This window comes from Oncorhynchus keta, chromosome 34, assembly GCF_023373465.1.
Source record: "Oncorhynchus keta strain PuntledgeMale-10-30-2019 chromosome 34, Oket_V2, whole genome shotgun sequence".
In the NCBI taxonomy this organism is placed as follows: Eukaryota; Metazoa; Chordata; class Actinopteri; order Salmoniformes; family Salmonidae; genus Oncorhynchus; species Oncorhynchus keta.
This window is the reverse complement of record NC_068454.1, coordinates 50,984,810-51,002,285: the sequence shown is the minus strand read 5'-3', so window position 1 is coordinate 51,002,285 and position 17,476 is coordinate 50,984,810. Positions and strand designations below refer to the sequence as shown.

The 17,476-nt window shown below is 46.1% G+C and overlaps 1 protein-coding gene across 1 annotated transcript; it reads right to left on the bottom strand.

Annotated features, from left to right (window-relative positions):
• Nucleotides 1-2,004: 2,004 nt before the first annotated feature.
• Nucleotides 2,005-5,119, bottom strand: LOC127914897 (cortexin domain-containing 1-like). Its single transcript, XM_052492650.1, has 2 exons — nucleotides 5,103-5,119; nucleotides 2,005-2,441 (listed from the first exon to the last, which is right to left on the bottom strand). The coding sequence occupies exons 1-2, from the start codon at nucleotides 5,117-5,119 to the stop codon at nucleotides 2,249-2,251; spliced, it is 210 nt and encodes a 69-aa protein (XP_052348610.1). The 3' UTR covers nucleotides 2,005-2,248.
• Nucleotides 5,120-17,476: the final 12,357 nt, after the last annotated feature.

The window sequence follows — 17,476 nt, the reverse complement described above, 5'->3', positions numbered from 1 at the left end:
GAGAAACAGGCTTAGCGAAACAGAGGGAGGGAGGGAGGGATTTATCCTAAAAGGAGTTAGAGCATCTACATGACAGCCTGTCTCCCTAAGGAACATTTATTTCCTGAAACTTTATTTTATTCTAATTTAACCTGATTAGCATAATGCTCATATGTATTAGCTGGTCTGTTTGCAGACAGTGTACCTAACCTTGAAACCTCAAGATTGTCGAGATTTTACATCAAGGATTTGTCCCAAATGGCACCTTATTATCATTATCATACCCTTGACCATATGGCTCTGGTTAAAAGTAGTGCTCTAAATAGGGAATAGGGTGCCATTTGGGTCTCATAGTGTGGTGACTTGGACTCGAGCTGCAACACGGAATTCAAAATGATAGTAGCAGTAGTAGTAGTCTTCTATATGAAATAGGGGTGGATGAGAATGGACCTTAGGGAACTTAGAGAGTTACCCGTGGGTGAACATTGAGCGAAATGTCATCAGGCTTTCCACACGACCCAATTACGTGTCCGAGATCATGTAAGATTAGATTCCGTTAGGTTTAATTTACAGCTAATTACAATCTCACACCAAGACAACTCGCTCATCCAAAATACGTTTTTTGTCATTCATAATCATCTTTATTATAGACAGGCTAAATGTAGCACAATCTGGGTTCATATCAAATCATCACCTGCCGCTAATTTGCCAGTTAACGCTTGTCAATAATCTGCTCTCATCCAAAACGACCCGAGTCCCTAGCCCCTCTACCCCCTATGCACCGATGAAGCATGGGATAGGTTAAATCACATATCATGGTGATTGCCTTGCTTCATCTGGTCTTCTGATTGGCTAGGATAAATATTCACCCTATTGCTCACACCTATCCATAGAATAGAGGGGAGGAGTTGATTTGGAATTCAGCCAAGCTTTTCTATTCTGTGGTGTCAGCTGAGGCACTTCATAACATGCAAGTCAGACAATCGTTTCACAAGTAATAAACGCAATGGCTAGAGACATAAGTCATCATAACAGAACATAGAAATACTAGACCAACATAACCGTTTTGTGCTCAAGCTAATGGGCAGACAGCAGCCGCAAACAAGGATCATTTATGACTGGAAGAGGACAAGGCTGGGGATGATAGTTCATTGCTATGAGCCACAAGTTATTGGAGCGAGGTGCCTGCTCTACAGTTTTGTGTGTGTGTGTGTGTGTGTGTGTGTGTGTGTGTGTGTGTGTGTGTGTGTGTGTGTGTGTGTGTGTGTGTGTGTGTGTGTGTGTGTGTGTGTGTGTGTGTGTGTGTGTGTGTGTGTGTGTGTGTGTGTGTAGACTGTAACAGATGACATTAATTCCCACTGCTTTGCCATACTGTTGCCTGACACATTTTCAGACATGACACATGGATAAAGTTTCTCTGAGCCTTATTAGTCGATAAGCTGAAAAACACAGGCCCTGTTTCATGAGCAATACTATTATGTAGACAAAGTCATTGTTATTTTTCATATAAAAAGTACAAAACTTCAGATGTTTTTGTAAGATCAATAAATTAACTGAAAAAAGTCCTAAAGTACTAAATAGTCTTTCTCTTCATCATCATCATGACCAGTATTGCCTAATGTGTACAGGAAGCAGTTTACAGGGTGAAGGAGTAGACACAGACTGTAACGCGTCCAGACCATGGTTGATTGTCACCCAGTCCAGCGCTTCTCAAGTACTGACTGATACCAGACAAGAGATGTGTTGACAGGCAGTGTTACTGTTTGGGACCATAACTCTCTTCACCTCTCTTCTACTCTCCTCTCTGGTCAAGCTCTCCTCTCTTCTCCTCTCTGGTCAAGCTCTCCTCTCTTCACCTCTCTTCTACTCTCCTCTCTGGTCAAGCTCTCCTCTCTTCTCCTCTCTGGTCAAGCTCTCCTCTCTTCTACTCTCCTCTCTGGTCAAGCTCTCCTCTCTTCACCTCTCTTCTACTCTCCTCTCTGGTCAAGCTCTCCTCTCTTCTCTCTCTGGTCAAGCTCTCTCTCTTCTCCTCTCTTCTACTCTCCTCTCTGGTCAAGCTCTCCTCTCTTCTCCTCTCTGGTCAAGCTCTCCTCTCTTCTCCTCTCTTCTACTCTCCTCTCTGGTCAAGCTGTCCTCTCTTCTCGTCTCCTTTCTTTTGTGCGTATGCGTGTTTACCCACGCTTGCTGTTCATGTGCATGTCCCTACGTGCCTGTGCGTCTGCACCCTCACAGGTGTGGCTATATGTGTAACAGCACAGCTTGTTCCCCGTTAGTCATCCAGGTGCTGCTCTTCCCAGGTGGAGGTGGGTATAGCGCTGTAGGGGTCCATGATGACCCGGGCACAGCGGATGATCATGGCCACCAGGAGAAGGCAGAGGAAGGCCACACAGGCCAGCGTCATGCCCTGGTCCACGTCCACAAACTCTGGGTCGGGAGTGGCCCCTCCTCCATGCCTGCTGCTGCTGCTGGCGTTGGGTCTCTATGTTGTCACTGTCCTCCGCCGCACACACACACACCTCTACCATCCTGAGAATGGTTCTGGAGGAGGGGGAGGAGGCGGGAGGGGGAAAAGGAAGGAGGCAGGATGGGGAGAAGGGAGGAGTCAGGAGGGGAAAGGGAGGAGGCAGGATGGGGAGAAGGGAGGAGGCAGGATGGGGAGAAGGGAGGAGGCAGGATGGGGAGAAGGGAGGAGGCAGGATTGGGGTAACGGACAAGTCGGAAGGGAAAAAGGGAGGAGGCAGGAGGGAGAAAAGGGAGGCATGATGGACAAAAGGGAGGAGGCAGGAGGGGGAACAGAAACAGACAGAAAAAGTTGAATATGGTAAAGACATTCCCAACTACTTATATCCAGTCTGTTGAATATGGTAAAGACATTCCCAACTACTTCTATCCAGTCAGTTGAATATGGTAAAGACATTCCCAACTACTTCTATACAGTCAGTTGAATATGGTAAAGACATTCCCAACTACTTCTATCCAGTCAGTTGAATATGGTAAAGACATTCCCAACTACTTCTATCCAGTCAGTTGAATATGGTAAAGACATAATTTTCATCATAGGTACACTTCAACTATGACAGACAAAATGAGGAGAAAAAAATCCAGAAAATCACATTGTAGGATTTTTAATGAATTTATTTGCAAATTATGGTGGAAAATAAGTATTTGGTCACCTACAAACAAGCAAGATTTTTAGCTCTCACAGACCTGTAACATCTTCTTTAAGAGGCTCCTCTGTCCTCCACTTGTTACCTGTATTAATGGCACCTGTTTGAACTTGTTATCAGTATAAAGACACCTGTCCACAACCTCAAACAGTCACACTCCAAACTCCACTATGGCCAAGACCAAAGAGCTGCCAAAGGACACCAGAAACAAAATTGTAGACCTGCACCAGGCTGGGAAGACTGAATCTGCAATAGGTAAGCAGCTTGGTTTGAAGAAATCAACTGTGGGAGCAATTATTAGGAAATGGAAGACATACAAGACCACTGATAATCTCCTCGATCTGGGGCTCCACGCAAGATCTCACCCCGTGGTGTCAAAATTATCACAAGAACAGTGAGCAAAAATCCCAGAACCACACAGGGGACGTAGTGAATGACCTGCAGAGAGCTGGGACCAAAGTAACAAAGCCTACCATCAGTAACACACTACCCCGCCAGGGACTCAAATCCTGCAGTGCCAGACGTGTCCCCCTGCTTAAGCCAGTACATGTCCAGGCCCGTCTGAAATTTGCTAGAGAGCATTTGGATGATCCAGAAGAAGATTGGGAGAATGTCATATGGTCAGATGAAACCAAAATATAAATTTTTGGTAAAAACTAAACTTGTCGTGTTTTGAGGACAAAGAATGCTGAGTTGCATCCAAAGAACACCAGCATGGGGGTGGAAACATCATGCTTTGGGGCTGTTTTTCTGCAAAGGGACCAGGACGACTGATCCGTGTAAAGGAAAGAATGAATGGGGCCATGTATCGTGAGATTTGGCTGGGTCTTTCAGCATGACAATGATCCCAAACACACCGCCCGGGCAACGAAGGAGTGGCTTTGTAAGAAGCATTTCAAGGTCCTGGAGTGGCCTATCCAGTCTCCAGATCTCAACCCCATAGAAAATCTTTGGAGGAGTTGAAAGTCCGTGTTTCCCAGCAACAGCCCCAAAACATCACTGCTCTAGAGGAGATCTGCATGGAGGAATGGGCCAAAATACCAGCAACAGTGTGTGAAAACCTTGTGAAGACTTACAGAAAACGTTTGACCTCTGTCATTGCCAACAAAGGGTATATAACAAAGTATTGAGATAAACTTTTGTTATTGACCAAATACTTATTTTCCACCATAATTTGCAAATAAATTCATTAAAAATCCTACAATGTGATTTTCTGGATTATTTTTTCTCATTTTGTCTGTCATAGTTGAAGTGTACCTGTGATGAAAATTACAGGCCTCTCTCATCTTTTTGTTTCAAATATTTTTGATTAAACACACAAAAGAATGGTGTATAGGTATACATGACAGGTATACAATTCTTATCTAAACATAAAAGAGCATTCAGGAACAACAAGACCCAGAGTTCTGGGTGCAAAACAAATAATACAAAACACGACATACAAAACAAGGACACGTAGAAAGAAAGAGGGAAGATGTACCCCTTATCCCCCCTCCCAACTGCTCGGGTGGCAGGGCCAGCACATGCTGCCCAGAGGTAGATTAAAATATTACAATTGAGAGTGCGTTAATAAGTACAAATTCACAGCGCCGACTCGTCCAAGTAGGAGAGGAAAGGCTGCCAGATTTGATCAAATGTTGATAATTTATTGTTCAGAATATATCTAATTCTTTCTAAGTGTACAGTGTTTGCCAATTCACTGAGCCATAATTTGGTAGAGGGCGCTTCCCTCTTTTTCCAGAACAACAAGATTTGTTTTTTTTGCCGAGATGAGACCATACGAGATTAGTTGTTTTTGGGGGTTGGTTAATCCGTTTAGGGACTCAGATACTCCCAGGATTATCAGAAGCGGGTCTGGATCTATTGAAGTCTCCAAAACTTCAGAGAGGATCCTAAAAATTCCACACCAATAACCATGCAAGCTAGAGCATAGGGCAAAGCAGTGGAGTAGTGTACCCTGCGTAGCCTGGCATTTATCACATGTAGGGGATGTGTCAGGAAATATCCTATGCAGTTTAGTTTTGGAATAGTGTAGTCTGTGTAATACCTTGAATTGTATGAGACGATGTCTGGAATTAATGGAGCATGTGTGGATATACTCCAAGCTCTCTTCCCAGTCTGCCACCGAGATGTCAGTCCCTAGTTCTTCCTCCCATTTTGCCTTGATGGCATCAGTAGAAGGTGTGCTAACAGATTGAAAAGCATCATATAGACGCGATATCAGTTGATCTGAGGTGGGGCATATTTTTATGCATCCGTCAAACATGGAAGGTTTAGCATTCCCAAATGTTGGGAGGTGTTTTCTAACGTAGTCTCTAATTTGTAGGTATCTGAAAAAATACTTCTGGGAAGATTATAAGTTTCCCTCAGCAACTCAAAGGAAGCAAAGGTCCCTTCTATGTATAAATCCCCTATAGTACTTATCCCCAACTCTCCCCATCGCTCAAAGGTGTTATCAAGGTTAGAAGGGGCAAAGGAGGGATTCCTGGCGACAGGGAGCATGAATGACATTGGTCTAAGCTCAAAGTGGACTTTAATTTGCTTCCAGATTCGGACTGTGCTATGTATAATAGGATTGTCTCCAGACAGACAGGCGACAAAATCACAGCGCCAATAGAGAAGGGGTGACACTCCTCACGCTCCATACTAAGCCAGCTGGATGCCGGGAGTACGTCATCCAACAGAAACGTAACAATGCGGAGGTTAGCGGCCCAGTAATAAAATATAACATTTGGGAGAGACAATCCTCCTTCCATCTTGGATTTACAGAGGTGTTTTTACCTATCCTGTGTGTTTTATAATCCCAGATGAAAGGATTGATTATTGAGTCCAGTTGTTTATGAAAGGATTTAGGTATGAATACTGGGATGTTCTGATATAGGTAGAGCAGTTGTGGGAGGAAGACCATTTTAACAGCATTAATTCTTCCGAGCAGAGAAATTGGGAGAGTTCTCCAAAATAGTATATTTGCTTTGAGTTTTTGTATCAGAGAGGGAAATTCTCTTTAAATAGTGAGGAGTATTGTTTGGTAACTACAATTCCTAGGTAGGTACATTTTCTGAAGATAACTTAAATGGGAGATGTTCTAGCCAGGAGGTATTTTGCGACCGTATGGGCATTAATTTACTCTTGTTCCAATTTATTCTGTATCCCGAGAAGGTACCAAACAAATTGATCACATCAAGAATAGCTGGGATACTAGCCTGGGGTTCTGTTACATAGAGGAGGATGTCATCTGCGTATAGGGAGATCTTATTTAGAGTATCTTTAGTATTATAGCTGTGTATTGCTGCATGAGATCTAATCGTCTGAGCAAGCGGTTCGATAATTAGGGCGAAGAGCATAGGCGACAGCGCACAACCCTGCCTTGTCCCCTGTTGAGGTTAAATCGGGCGACAATGGTTGGTTAGTGAGTATTCTGGCACAGGGGTTCCTATATAAAAAGCTGGATCCAATTTGTGAACCTATCTCCAATATTACATTTCTGTAGGACCTTGAATAGATAGGGCCACTCAACTTGGTCAAAGGCCTTTTCGGCGTCAAGAGATATGACGGCAAGGTCCACGTTGGGTAACCTCTGAGAATACATAATATTGAAGAGGCGCCTGAGATTGAAGAATGAGTTTGTGTTAGGGATAAAGCGGTCTGATCCGAATGGACCAATTTGCCAATTAAAGTGCTAAGCCTGTTAGCCAGAGTTTTTGCTAAAATCTTTTGGTCTGTATTAATGAGAGATATTGGTCTGTATGACCCTACCTCTTCCGGATCTTTACCCTTCTTATGTATAACTGTAATGAACGCTTCGTCCAAAGTAGAAGGGAGAGCTCCATCCTCATTGGCCTGAACCAACATTTTGTGCAGGTAGGGAGAGAGCATGTTGCTGAATGTTTTATAGAATTCACCAGGGTATCCATCTGGGCCCGGGGTCTTGCCACTCTTTAGTGATTTAATTGTTTCTCGAATTTCATCAAAGATATTTCCTTATTCAGGAAGTTAGAATCTTCCTGGTTCAGGGCAGGAAGATTACAGTCCTCCAAAAATGTTTGCATAATTAAGGGGTTAGGATCCGCTTTAGATGTATATAGAGTCTCATAAAACTGCCGGAATCTGTCATTGATGTCTTTGGGGAAGAGAATAATTCCCCAGATGCAGATTTAACCCTGTGAATCATTTGGTCACTCACATTTTTTCGAAGTTGTCTGGCGAGTAATTTGTGTGATTTGTCACCAAACTCAAAATATTTTTGCTTGGCATAGAGAAAAGATTTAGCAATTTTAGCTGAGAGAATCTGATTATATTCAAATTTTAAAGAGGTAATTTTTTTTTATGTTTCTCCATAGATGGGTGGCTAGCATTCCCCTATCCAGTAAGTGAATGTGTCCCTCTAGTTCTTCCTAGTTTTCCTCTGTTTTGCCTATTCCTGGCAGCCTGAAAGGAGATGATACAGCCTCTCAGATAAGCCTTCAGTGTTTCCCACAATAATGCTGGGGAAGTCTCTGTGTTGTCGTTGGTATCAAAGAAAAATGTAATTTGGTCTTTAAGATATTCACAGAATGTTGGTTCTGTGAGGAGCTGAGATTCAACCTCCAGACCCTCTCGTTTGGTACAATGTCACCCAATCTCAGGGAGAAGGTGAGTGGACTGTGGTCTGAGATTATAATATCATGATACCTCACATTACAGGTATAGGGGAGTAGTCTAGCATCCAACAAAAAGTAGTCAATTCGAGTGTAAACCTTGTGAACATGAGAGTAAAAGGAGTATTCCCTACCCGTAGGGTTAGAGATCCTCCATATATCAAATAAGTTTGAATTTTTTTATGTAGGTATTCAAGAATTCACTTGAATAGGAGGTAGGGGTTCGCCGGGTAGAGGATCTATCCAAATATTGGTCTAGCACACAGTTAAGGTCCCCTCCAATGACCAGGTTAGTATGGGAGATATCTGGAATCAGGGCAAGGACTCTTTTGAAAAAGAGGGGTTGTCAATGTTTGGCCCATAGATATTTAGTAGAGTTACTGAGGTAGAGTGGATTTTTCCTATTGCGATCACATACCGAACCTCTTTATCCGCAATAGTGGTTTTATGTAGAAAGGGAATTCCTTTCCGTACCAGAATCGCTGTGCCTCGTTTTGGCAGAGAGGTTAGAGTGATACACTTGCCCCACCCCCTACACTTAAGTCTGCTATGAGAGTTATTCTTCAGATGGGTTTCTTGCAAAAATATAATATAAGACGAGAGTGCTTTCAAGTGGGCAAGGACCTTGCCCCTCTTAATTGGTTCGTTTAAACCCTTGACATTCCAGGAAGTGAATGTAAGCCCCGCCCTCCTCTCGTTTGTAGTTCCTATGGTGGCCTGCATACCATGTAACTTGATAAAAAGATAAGAAAGCGCACCAAAGCATCACGATCAGCATATGTAGCACCTACACCCGAGCAGTATCCAACCCACCCCTCCCCCTGCAAGCACCTTTACTTCCCCCTGTTACCCCTAATTTCCCCAACACTTACCCCCCCCCATCGAACCACATTTAACAGGCATGTACAAACAGGAGAGAAAAAAAGGAAAAATAAAAATAATAAACACATTGTCTGGCCGATGCCAAAAAAGCATGGCGCGACCTCGAACCAGAGGTAAAACAAAAATAAAATACCAACTATACGTTCACCTCTCACTATCCTAGAACTTCTACTAACATATGAACTGAGGAGGCTCCCGCGAGTTAAGTGTTCAGTTAGCATCTAATAAACCTAAACCGAATAAGTTGCAACTTATACATATTGCGCATTTAAGCGTCATCCTGGGTCAATCCCAGAGATAAGCAAGATATAGCCTCATGATTATATTGCTAAGCACTGCCGGTCAAAAAATAAACCATCCGCTGTGGGTCAGGAGATCGGAACAAGGCCTTTACATACTGTGGGTCAGGAGATGGGAACAAGGCCTTTACATACTGTGGGTCAGGAGATGGGAACAAGGCCTTTACATACTGTGGGTCAGGAGATGGGAACAAGGCCTTTACATACTGTGGGTCAGGAGATGGGAACAAGGCCTTTACATACTGTGGGTCAGGAGATCGGAACAAGGCCTTTACATACTGTGGGTCAGGAGATCGGAACAAGGCCTTTACATACTGTGGGTCAGGAGATGGGAACAAGGCCTTTACATACTGTGGGTTTACAAGGCCTTTACATACTGTGGGTCAGGAGATCGGAACAAGGCCTTTACATACTGTGGGTCAGGAGATCGGAACAAGGCCTTTACATACTGTGGGTCAGGAGATCGGAACAAGGTCTTTACATACTGTGGGTCAGGAGATGGAACAAGGCCTTTACATCAAAAATCAAATCAAACAAATTTTATTTTCACATACACATGGTTAGCAGATGTTAAATGCGACGAAATGCTTGTGCTTCTAGTTCCGACAATGCAGTGATAACCAACAAGTAATCTAACTAACAATTCCAAAACTACTGTCTTATACACAGTGTAAGGGGATAAGGAATATGTACATAAGGATATATGAATGAACATACAGTAGATGGTATCGAGTACAGTATATACATATGAGATGAGTGTGTAGACAAAGTAAACCTTTACATACATGTGTAAGGATGGGATGATGTAGAGTACAGTATATACATATGCATATGAGATGAATAATGTAGGGTACAGTAACATTATATAAGGTAGCATTGTTTAAAGTGGCTAGTGATATATTTACATAATTCCCATACATTATTAAAATGGCTGGAGGTCAGTGTCAATGACAGTGTGTTGGCAGCAGCCAGTGGCTGTTTAACAGTCTGATGGCCTTGAGATAGAAGCTGTTTTTTTTCAGTCTCTCGGTCCCAGCCTTCCTTTGATGCACGTTGTGCAGTCCTCACTACCCTCGCCTTCTGTACCAGGCGGTGATACAGCCCGCCAGGACCTGAACGCCGGCTGTGGTTGATGTCTTGAGATCGGAACAAGGCCTTTACATACTGTGGGTCAGGAGAGATGGGAACAAGGTACATACTGTGGGTCAGGAGATGAACAAGGCCTTTACATACTGTGGGTCAGGAGATGGGAACAAGGCCTTTACATACTGTGGGTCAGGAGATGCGTTGTGAACAAGGCCTACGGTTACATACTACAGCCCGCCAGGATGGGTCAGGAGATGGGAACAAGGCCTTTACATACTGTGGGTCAGGAGATCGGAACAAGGCCTTTACATACTGTGGGTCAGGAGATGGGAACAAGGCCTTTACATACTGTGGGTCAGGAGACTGTGGGTCAGGAGAACGGAACAAGGCCTTTACATACTGTGGGTCAGGAGATCGGAACAAGGCCTTTACATACTGTGGGTCAGGAGATGGGAACAAGGCCTTTACATACTGTGGGTCAGGAGATGGGAACAAGGCCTTTACATACTGTGGGTCAGGAGATGGGAACAGAGGAACCTTTACATACTGTGGGTCAGGAGATCGGAACAAGGCCTTTACATACTGTGGGTCAGGAGATGGGAACAAGGCCTTTACATACTGTGGGTCAGGAGATCGGAACAAGGCCTTTACATACTGTGGGTCAGGAGATCGGAACAAGGCCTTTACATACTGTGGGTCAGGAGATGGGAACAAGGCCTTTACATACTGTGGGTCAGGAGATGGGAACAAGGCCTTTACATACTGTGGGTCAGGAGATGGGAACAAGGCCTTTACATACTGTGGGTCAGGAGATGGGAACAAGGCCTTTACATACTGTGGGTCAGGAGATCGGAACAAGGCCTTTACATACTGTGGGTCAGGAGATGGGAACAAGGCCTTTACATACTGTGGGTCAGGAGATCAGGAGGGAACAAGGCCTTTACATACTGTGGGTCAGGAGATGGGAACAAGGCCTTTACATACTGTGGGTCAGGAGATGGGAACAAGGCCTTTACATACTGTGGGTCAGGAGATGAGGAACAAGGCCTTTACATACTGTGGGTCAGGAGATCGGAACAAGGCCTTTACATAGATCACTGTGGGGAGATCGGAACAAGGCCTTTACATACTGTGGGTCAGGAGATCGGAACAAGGCCTTTACATACTGTGGGTCAGGAGATGGGAACAAGGCCTTTACATACTGTGGGTCAGGAGATCGGAACAAGGCCTTTACATACTGTGGGTCAGGAGATCGGAACAAGGCCTTTGGGTCATCGGAACAACTGTGGGTCAGGAGATCAGGAGGGAACAAGGCCTTTACATACTGTGGGTCAGGAGATCGGAACAAGGCCTTTACATACTGTGGGTCAGGAGATCGGAACAAGGCCTTTACATACTGTGGGTCAGGAGATGGGAACAAGGCCTTTACATACTGTGGGTCAGGAGATCGGAACAAGGCCTTTACATACTGTGGGTCAGGAGATCGGAACAAGGCCTTTACATACTGTGGGTCAGGAGATGGGAACAAGGCCTTTACATACTGTGGGTCAGGAGATCGGAACAAGGCCTTTACATACTGTGGGTCAGGAGATGGGAACAAGGCCTTTACATACTGTGGGTCAGGAGATGGGAACAAGGCCTTTACATACTGTGGGTCAGGAGATCGGAACAAGGCCTTTACATACTGTGGGTCAGGAGATCAGGAGGAACAAGGCCTTTACATACTGTGGGTCAGGAGATCGGAACAAGGCCTTTACATACTGTGGGTCAGGAGATCGGAACAAGGCCTTTACATACTGTGGGAACAAGGGTCTGTGGGTCAGGAGATGGGAACAAGGCCTTTACATACTGTGGGTCAGGAGATCGGAACAAGGCCTTTACATACTGTGGGTCAGGAGATCGGAACAAGGCCTTTACATACTGTGGGTCAGGAGATCGGAACAAGGCCTTTACATACTGTGGGTCAGGAGATGGGAACAAGGCCTTTACATACTGTGGGTCAGGAGATCGGAACAAGGCCTTTACATACTGTGGGTCAGGAGATCGGAACAAGGCCTTTACATACTGTGGGTCAGGAGATCGGAACAAGGCCTTTACATACTGTGGGTCAGGAGATCGGAACAAACAAGATCGGAACAAGGCCTTTACATACTGTGGGTCAGGAGATGGGAACAAGGCCTTTACATACTGTGGGTCAGGAGATGGGAACAAGGCCTTTACATACTGTGGGTCAGGAGATGGGAACAAGGCCTTTACATACTGTGGGTCAGGAGATGGGGAACAAGGGAACAAGGCCTTTACATACTGTGGGTCAGGAGATGGGAACAAGGCCTTTACATACTGTGGGTCAGGAGATGGGAACAAGGCCTTTACATACTGTGGGTCAGGAGATGGGAACAAGGCCTTTACATACTGTGGGTCAGGAGATCGGAACAAGGCCTTTACATACTGTGGGTCAGATGGGAGATGGGAACAAGGCCTTTACATACTGTGGGTCAGGAGATCGGAACAAGGCCTTTACATACTGTGGGTCAGGAGATCGGAACAAGGCCTTTACATACTGTGGGTCAGGAGATCGGAACAAGGCCTTTACATACTGTGGGTCAGGAGATCGGAACAAGGCCTTTACATACTGTGGGTCAGGAGATCGGAACAAGGCCTTTACATACTGTGGGTCAGGAGATCGGAACAAGGCCTTTACATACTGTGGGTCAGGAGATCGGAACAAGGCCTTTACATACTGTGGGTCAGGAGATCGGAACAAGGCCTTTACATACTGTGGGTCAGGAGATCGGAACAAGGCCTTTACATACTGTGGGTCAGGAGATCGGAACAAGGCCTTTACATACTGTGGGTCAGGAGATCGGAACAAGGCCTTTACATACTGTGGGTCAGGAGATGGGAACAAGGCCTTTACATACTGTGGGTCAGGAGATGGGAACAAGGCCTTTACATACTGTGGGTCAGGAGATGGGAACAAGGCCTTTACATACTGTGGGTCAGGAGATCGGAACAAGGCCTTTACATACTGTGGGTCAGGAGATCGGAACAAGGCCTTTACATACTGTGGGTCAGGAGATCGGAACAAGGCCTTTACATACTGTGGGTCAGGAGATCGGAACAAGGCCTTTACATACTGTGGGTCAGGAGATCGGAACAAGGCCTTTACATACTGTGGGTCAGGAGATCGGAACAAGGCCTTTACATACTGTGGGTCAGGAGATCGGAACAAGGCCTTTACATACTGTGGGTCAGGAGATCGGAACAAGGCCTTTACATACTGTGGGTCAGGAGATGGGAACAAGGCCTTTACATACTGTGGGTCAGGAGATCGGAACAAGGCCTTTACATACTGTGGGTCAGGAGATCGGAACAAGGCCTTTACATACTGTGGGTCAGGAGATCGGAACAAGGCCTTTACATACTGTGGGTCAGGAGATCGGAACAAGGAACAAGGCCTTTACATACTGTGGGTCAGGAGATCGGAACAAGGCCTTTACATACTGTGGGTCAGGAGATCGGAACAAGGCCTTTACATACTGTGGGTCAGGAGATCGGAACAAGGCCTTTACATACTGTGGGTCAGGAGATCGGAACAAGGCCTTTACATACTGTGGGTCAGGAGATCGGAACAAGGCCTTTACATACTGTGGGTCAGGAGATCGGAACAAGGCCTTTACATACTGTGGGTCAGGAGATCGGAACAAGGCCTTTACATACTGTGGGTCAGGAGATCGGAACAAGGCCTTTACATACTGTGGGTCAGGAGATCGGAACAAGGCCTTTACATACTGTGGGTCAGGAGATGGGAACAAGGCCTTTACATACTGTGGGTCAGGAGATGGGAACAAGGCCTTTACATACTGTGGGTCAGGAGATGGGAACAAGGCCTTTACATACTGTGGGTCAGCCTTTACATAGATCGGAACAAGGCCTTTACATACTGTGGGTCAGGAGATCGGAACAAGGCCTTTACATACTGTGGGTCAGGAGATCGGAACAAGGCCTTTACATACTGTGGGTCAGGAGATCGGAACAAGGCCTTTACATACTGTGGGTCAGGAGATCGGAACAAGGCCTTTACATACTGTGGGTCAGGAGATGGGAACAAGGCCTTTACATACTGTGGGTCAGGGAGATGTGGAACAAGGCCTTTACATACTGTGGGTCAGGAGATGGGAACAAGGCCTTTACATACTGTGGGTCAGGAGATGGGAACAAGGCCTTTACATACTGTGGGTCAGGAGATCGGAACAAGGCCTTTACATACTGTGGGTCAGGAGATGGGAACAAGGCCTTTACATACTGTGGGTCAGGAGATCGGAACAAGGCCTTTACATACTGTGGGTCAGGAGATCGGAACAAGGTCTTTACATACTGTGGGTCAGGAGATACTGTGGGTCAGGAGGAACAAGGCCTTTACATACTGTGGGTCAGGAGATCGGAACAAGGCCTTTACATACTGTGGGTCAGGAGATGGGAACAAGGCCTTTACATACTGTGGGTCAGGAGATCGGAACAAGGCCTTTACATACTGTGGGTCAGGAGATCGGAACAAGGCCTTTACATACTGTGGGTCAGGAGATCGGAACAAGGCCTTTACATACTGATCGGAACAAGGTCAGGAGATGGGAACAAGGCCTTTACATACTGTGGGTCAGGAGATGGGAACAAGGCCTTTACATACTGTGGGTCAGGAGATCGGAACAAGGCCTTTACATACTGTGGGTCAGGAGATCGGAACAAGGCCTTTACATACTGTGGGTCAGGAGATCGGAACAAGGCCTTTGGGTCACATACTGTGGGTCAGGAGATGGGTCAGGGAGATCGGAACAAGGCCTTTACATACTGTGGGTCAGGAGATCGGAACAAGGCCTTTACATACTGTGGGTCAGGAGATCGGAACAAGGCCTTTACATACTGTGGGTCAGGAGATCGGAACAAGGCCTTTACATACTGTGGGTCAGGAGATCGGAACAAGGCCTTTACATACTGTGGGTCAGGAGATCGGAACAAGGCCTTTACATACTGTGGGTCAGGAGATCGGAACAAGGCCTTTACATACTGTGGGTCAGGAGATCGGAACAAGGCCTTTACATACTGTGGGTCAGGAGATCGGAACAAGGCCTTTACATACTGTGGGTCAGGAGATCGGAACAAGGCCTTTACATACTGTGGGTCAGGAGATCGGAACAAGGCCTTTACATACTGTGGGTCAGGAGATCGGAACAAGGCCTTTACATACTGTGGGTCAGGAGATCGGAACAAGGCCTTTACATACTGTGGGTCAGGAGATCGGAACAAGGCCTTTACATACTGTGGGTCAGGAGATGGGAACAAGGACATGGGAGACAAGGGAACAAGAACAAGGCCTTTACATACTGTGGGTCAGGAGATCGGAACAAGGCCTTTACATACTGTGGGTCAGGAGATCGGAACAAGGCCTTTACATACTGTGGGTCAGGAGATCGGAACAAGGCCTTTACATACTGTTTACATACATACTGTGGGTCAGGAGATGGGAACAAGGCCTTTACATACTGTGGGTCAGGAGATCGGAACAAGGCCTTTACATACTGTGGGTCAGGAGATCGGAACAAGGCCTTTACATACTGTGGGTCAGGAGATGGGAACAAGGCCTTTACATACTGTGGGTCAGGAGATCGGAACAAGGCCTTTACATACTGTGGGTCAGGAGATCGGAACAAGGCCTTTACATACTGTGGGTCAGGAGATCGGAACAAGGCCTTTACATACTGTGGGTCAGGAGATCGGAACAAGGCCTTTACATACTGTGGGTCAGGAGATCGGAACAAGGCCTTTACATACTGTGGGTCAGGAGATGGGAACAAGGCCTTTACATACTGTGGGTCAGGAGATCGGAACAAGGCCTTTACATACTGTGGGTCAGGAGATCGGAACAAGGCCTTTACATACTGTGGGTTTACATACTGTGGGTCAGGAGATCGGAACAAGGCCTTTACATACTGTGGGTCAGGAGATCGGAACAAGGCCTTTACATACTGTGGGTCAGGAGATGGGAACAAGGCCTTTACATACTGTGGGTCAGGAGATGGGAACAAGGCCTTTACATACTGTGGGTCAGGAGATGGGAACAAGGCCTTTACATACTGTGGGTCAGGAGATGGGAACAAGGCCTTTACATACTGTGGGTCAGGAGATCGGAACAAGGCCTTTACATACTGTGGGTCAGGAGATCGGAACAAGGCCTTTACATACTGTGGGTCAGGAGAGATCGGAACAAGGCCTTTACATCAGGAGATCAGGAGATGGGAACAAGGCCTTTACATACTGTGGGTCAGGAGATCGGAACAAGGCCTTTACATACTGTGGGTGGAGATCCTTACATACTGTGGGTCAGGAGATGGGAACAAGGCCTTTACATACTGTGGGTCAGGAGATCGGAACAAGGCCTTTTACATACTCGGAACAAGGTGGGTCAGGAGATGGGAACAAGGCCTTTACATACTGTGGGTCAGGAGATCGGAACAAGGCCTTTACATACTGTGGGTCAGGAGAGGAACAAGGATCTGTGGGTCAGGAGATGGGAACAAGGCCTTTACATACTGTGGGTCAGGAGATGGGAACAAGGCCTTTACATACTGTGGGTCAGGAGATGGGAACAAGGCCTTTACATACTGTGGGTCAGGAGATCGGAACAAGGCCTTTACATACTGTGGGTCAGGAGATGGGAACAAGGCCTTTACATACTGTGGGTCAGGAGATGGGAACAACTGTGGGTCAGGAGATCGGAACAAGGCCTTTACATACTGTGGGTCAGGAGATCGGAACAAGGCCTTTACATACTGTGGGTCAGGAGATGGGAACAAGGCCTTTACATACTGTGGGTCAGGAGATCGGAACAAGGCCTTTACATACTGTGGGTCAGGAGATGGGAACAAGGCCTTTACATACTGTGGGTCAGGAGATGGGAACAAGGCCTTTACATACTGTGGGTCAGGAGGAGACAAGGAACAAGGAACAAGGCCTTTACATACTGTGGGTCAGGAGATCGGAACAAGGCCTTTACATACTGTGGGTCAGGAGATCGGAACAAGGCCTTTACATACTGGGTGGAGATGGGAACAAGGAGATACTGTGGGTCAGGAGATGGGAACAAGGCCTTTACATACTGTGGGTCAGGAGATCGGAACAAGGCCTTTACATACTGTGGGTCAGAGATGGAACAAGGCCTTTACATACCTGTGGGTCAGGAGGAACAAGGCCTTTACATACTGTGGGTCAGGAGATGGGAACAAGGCCTTTACATACTGTGGGTCAGGAGATGGGAACAAGGCCTTTACATACTGTGGGTCAGGAGATCGGAACAAGGCCTTTACATACTGTGGGTCAGGAGATCGGAACAAGGCCTTTACATACTGTGGGTCAGGAGATCGGAACAAAG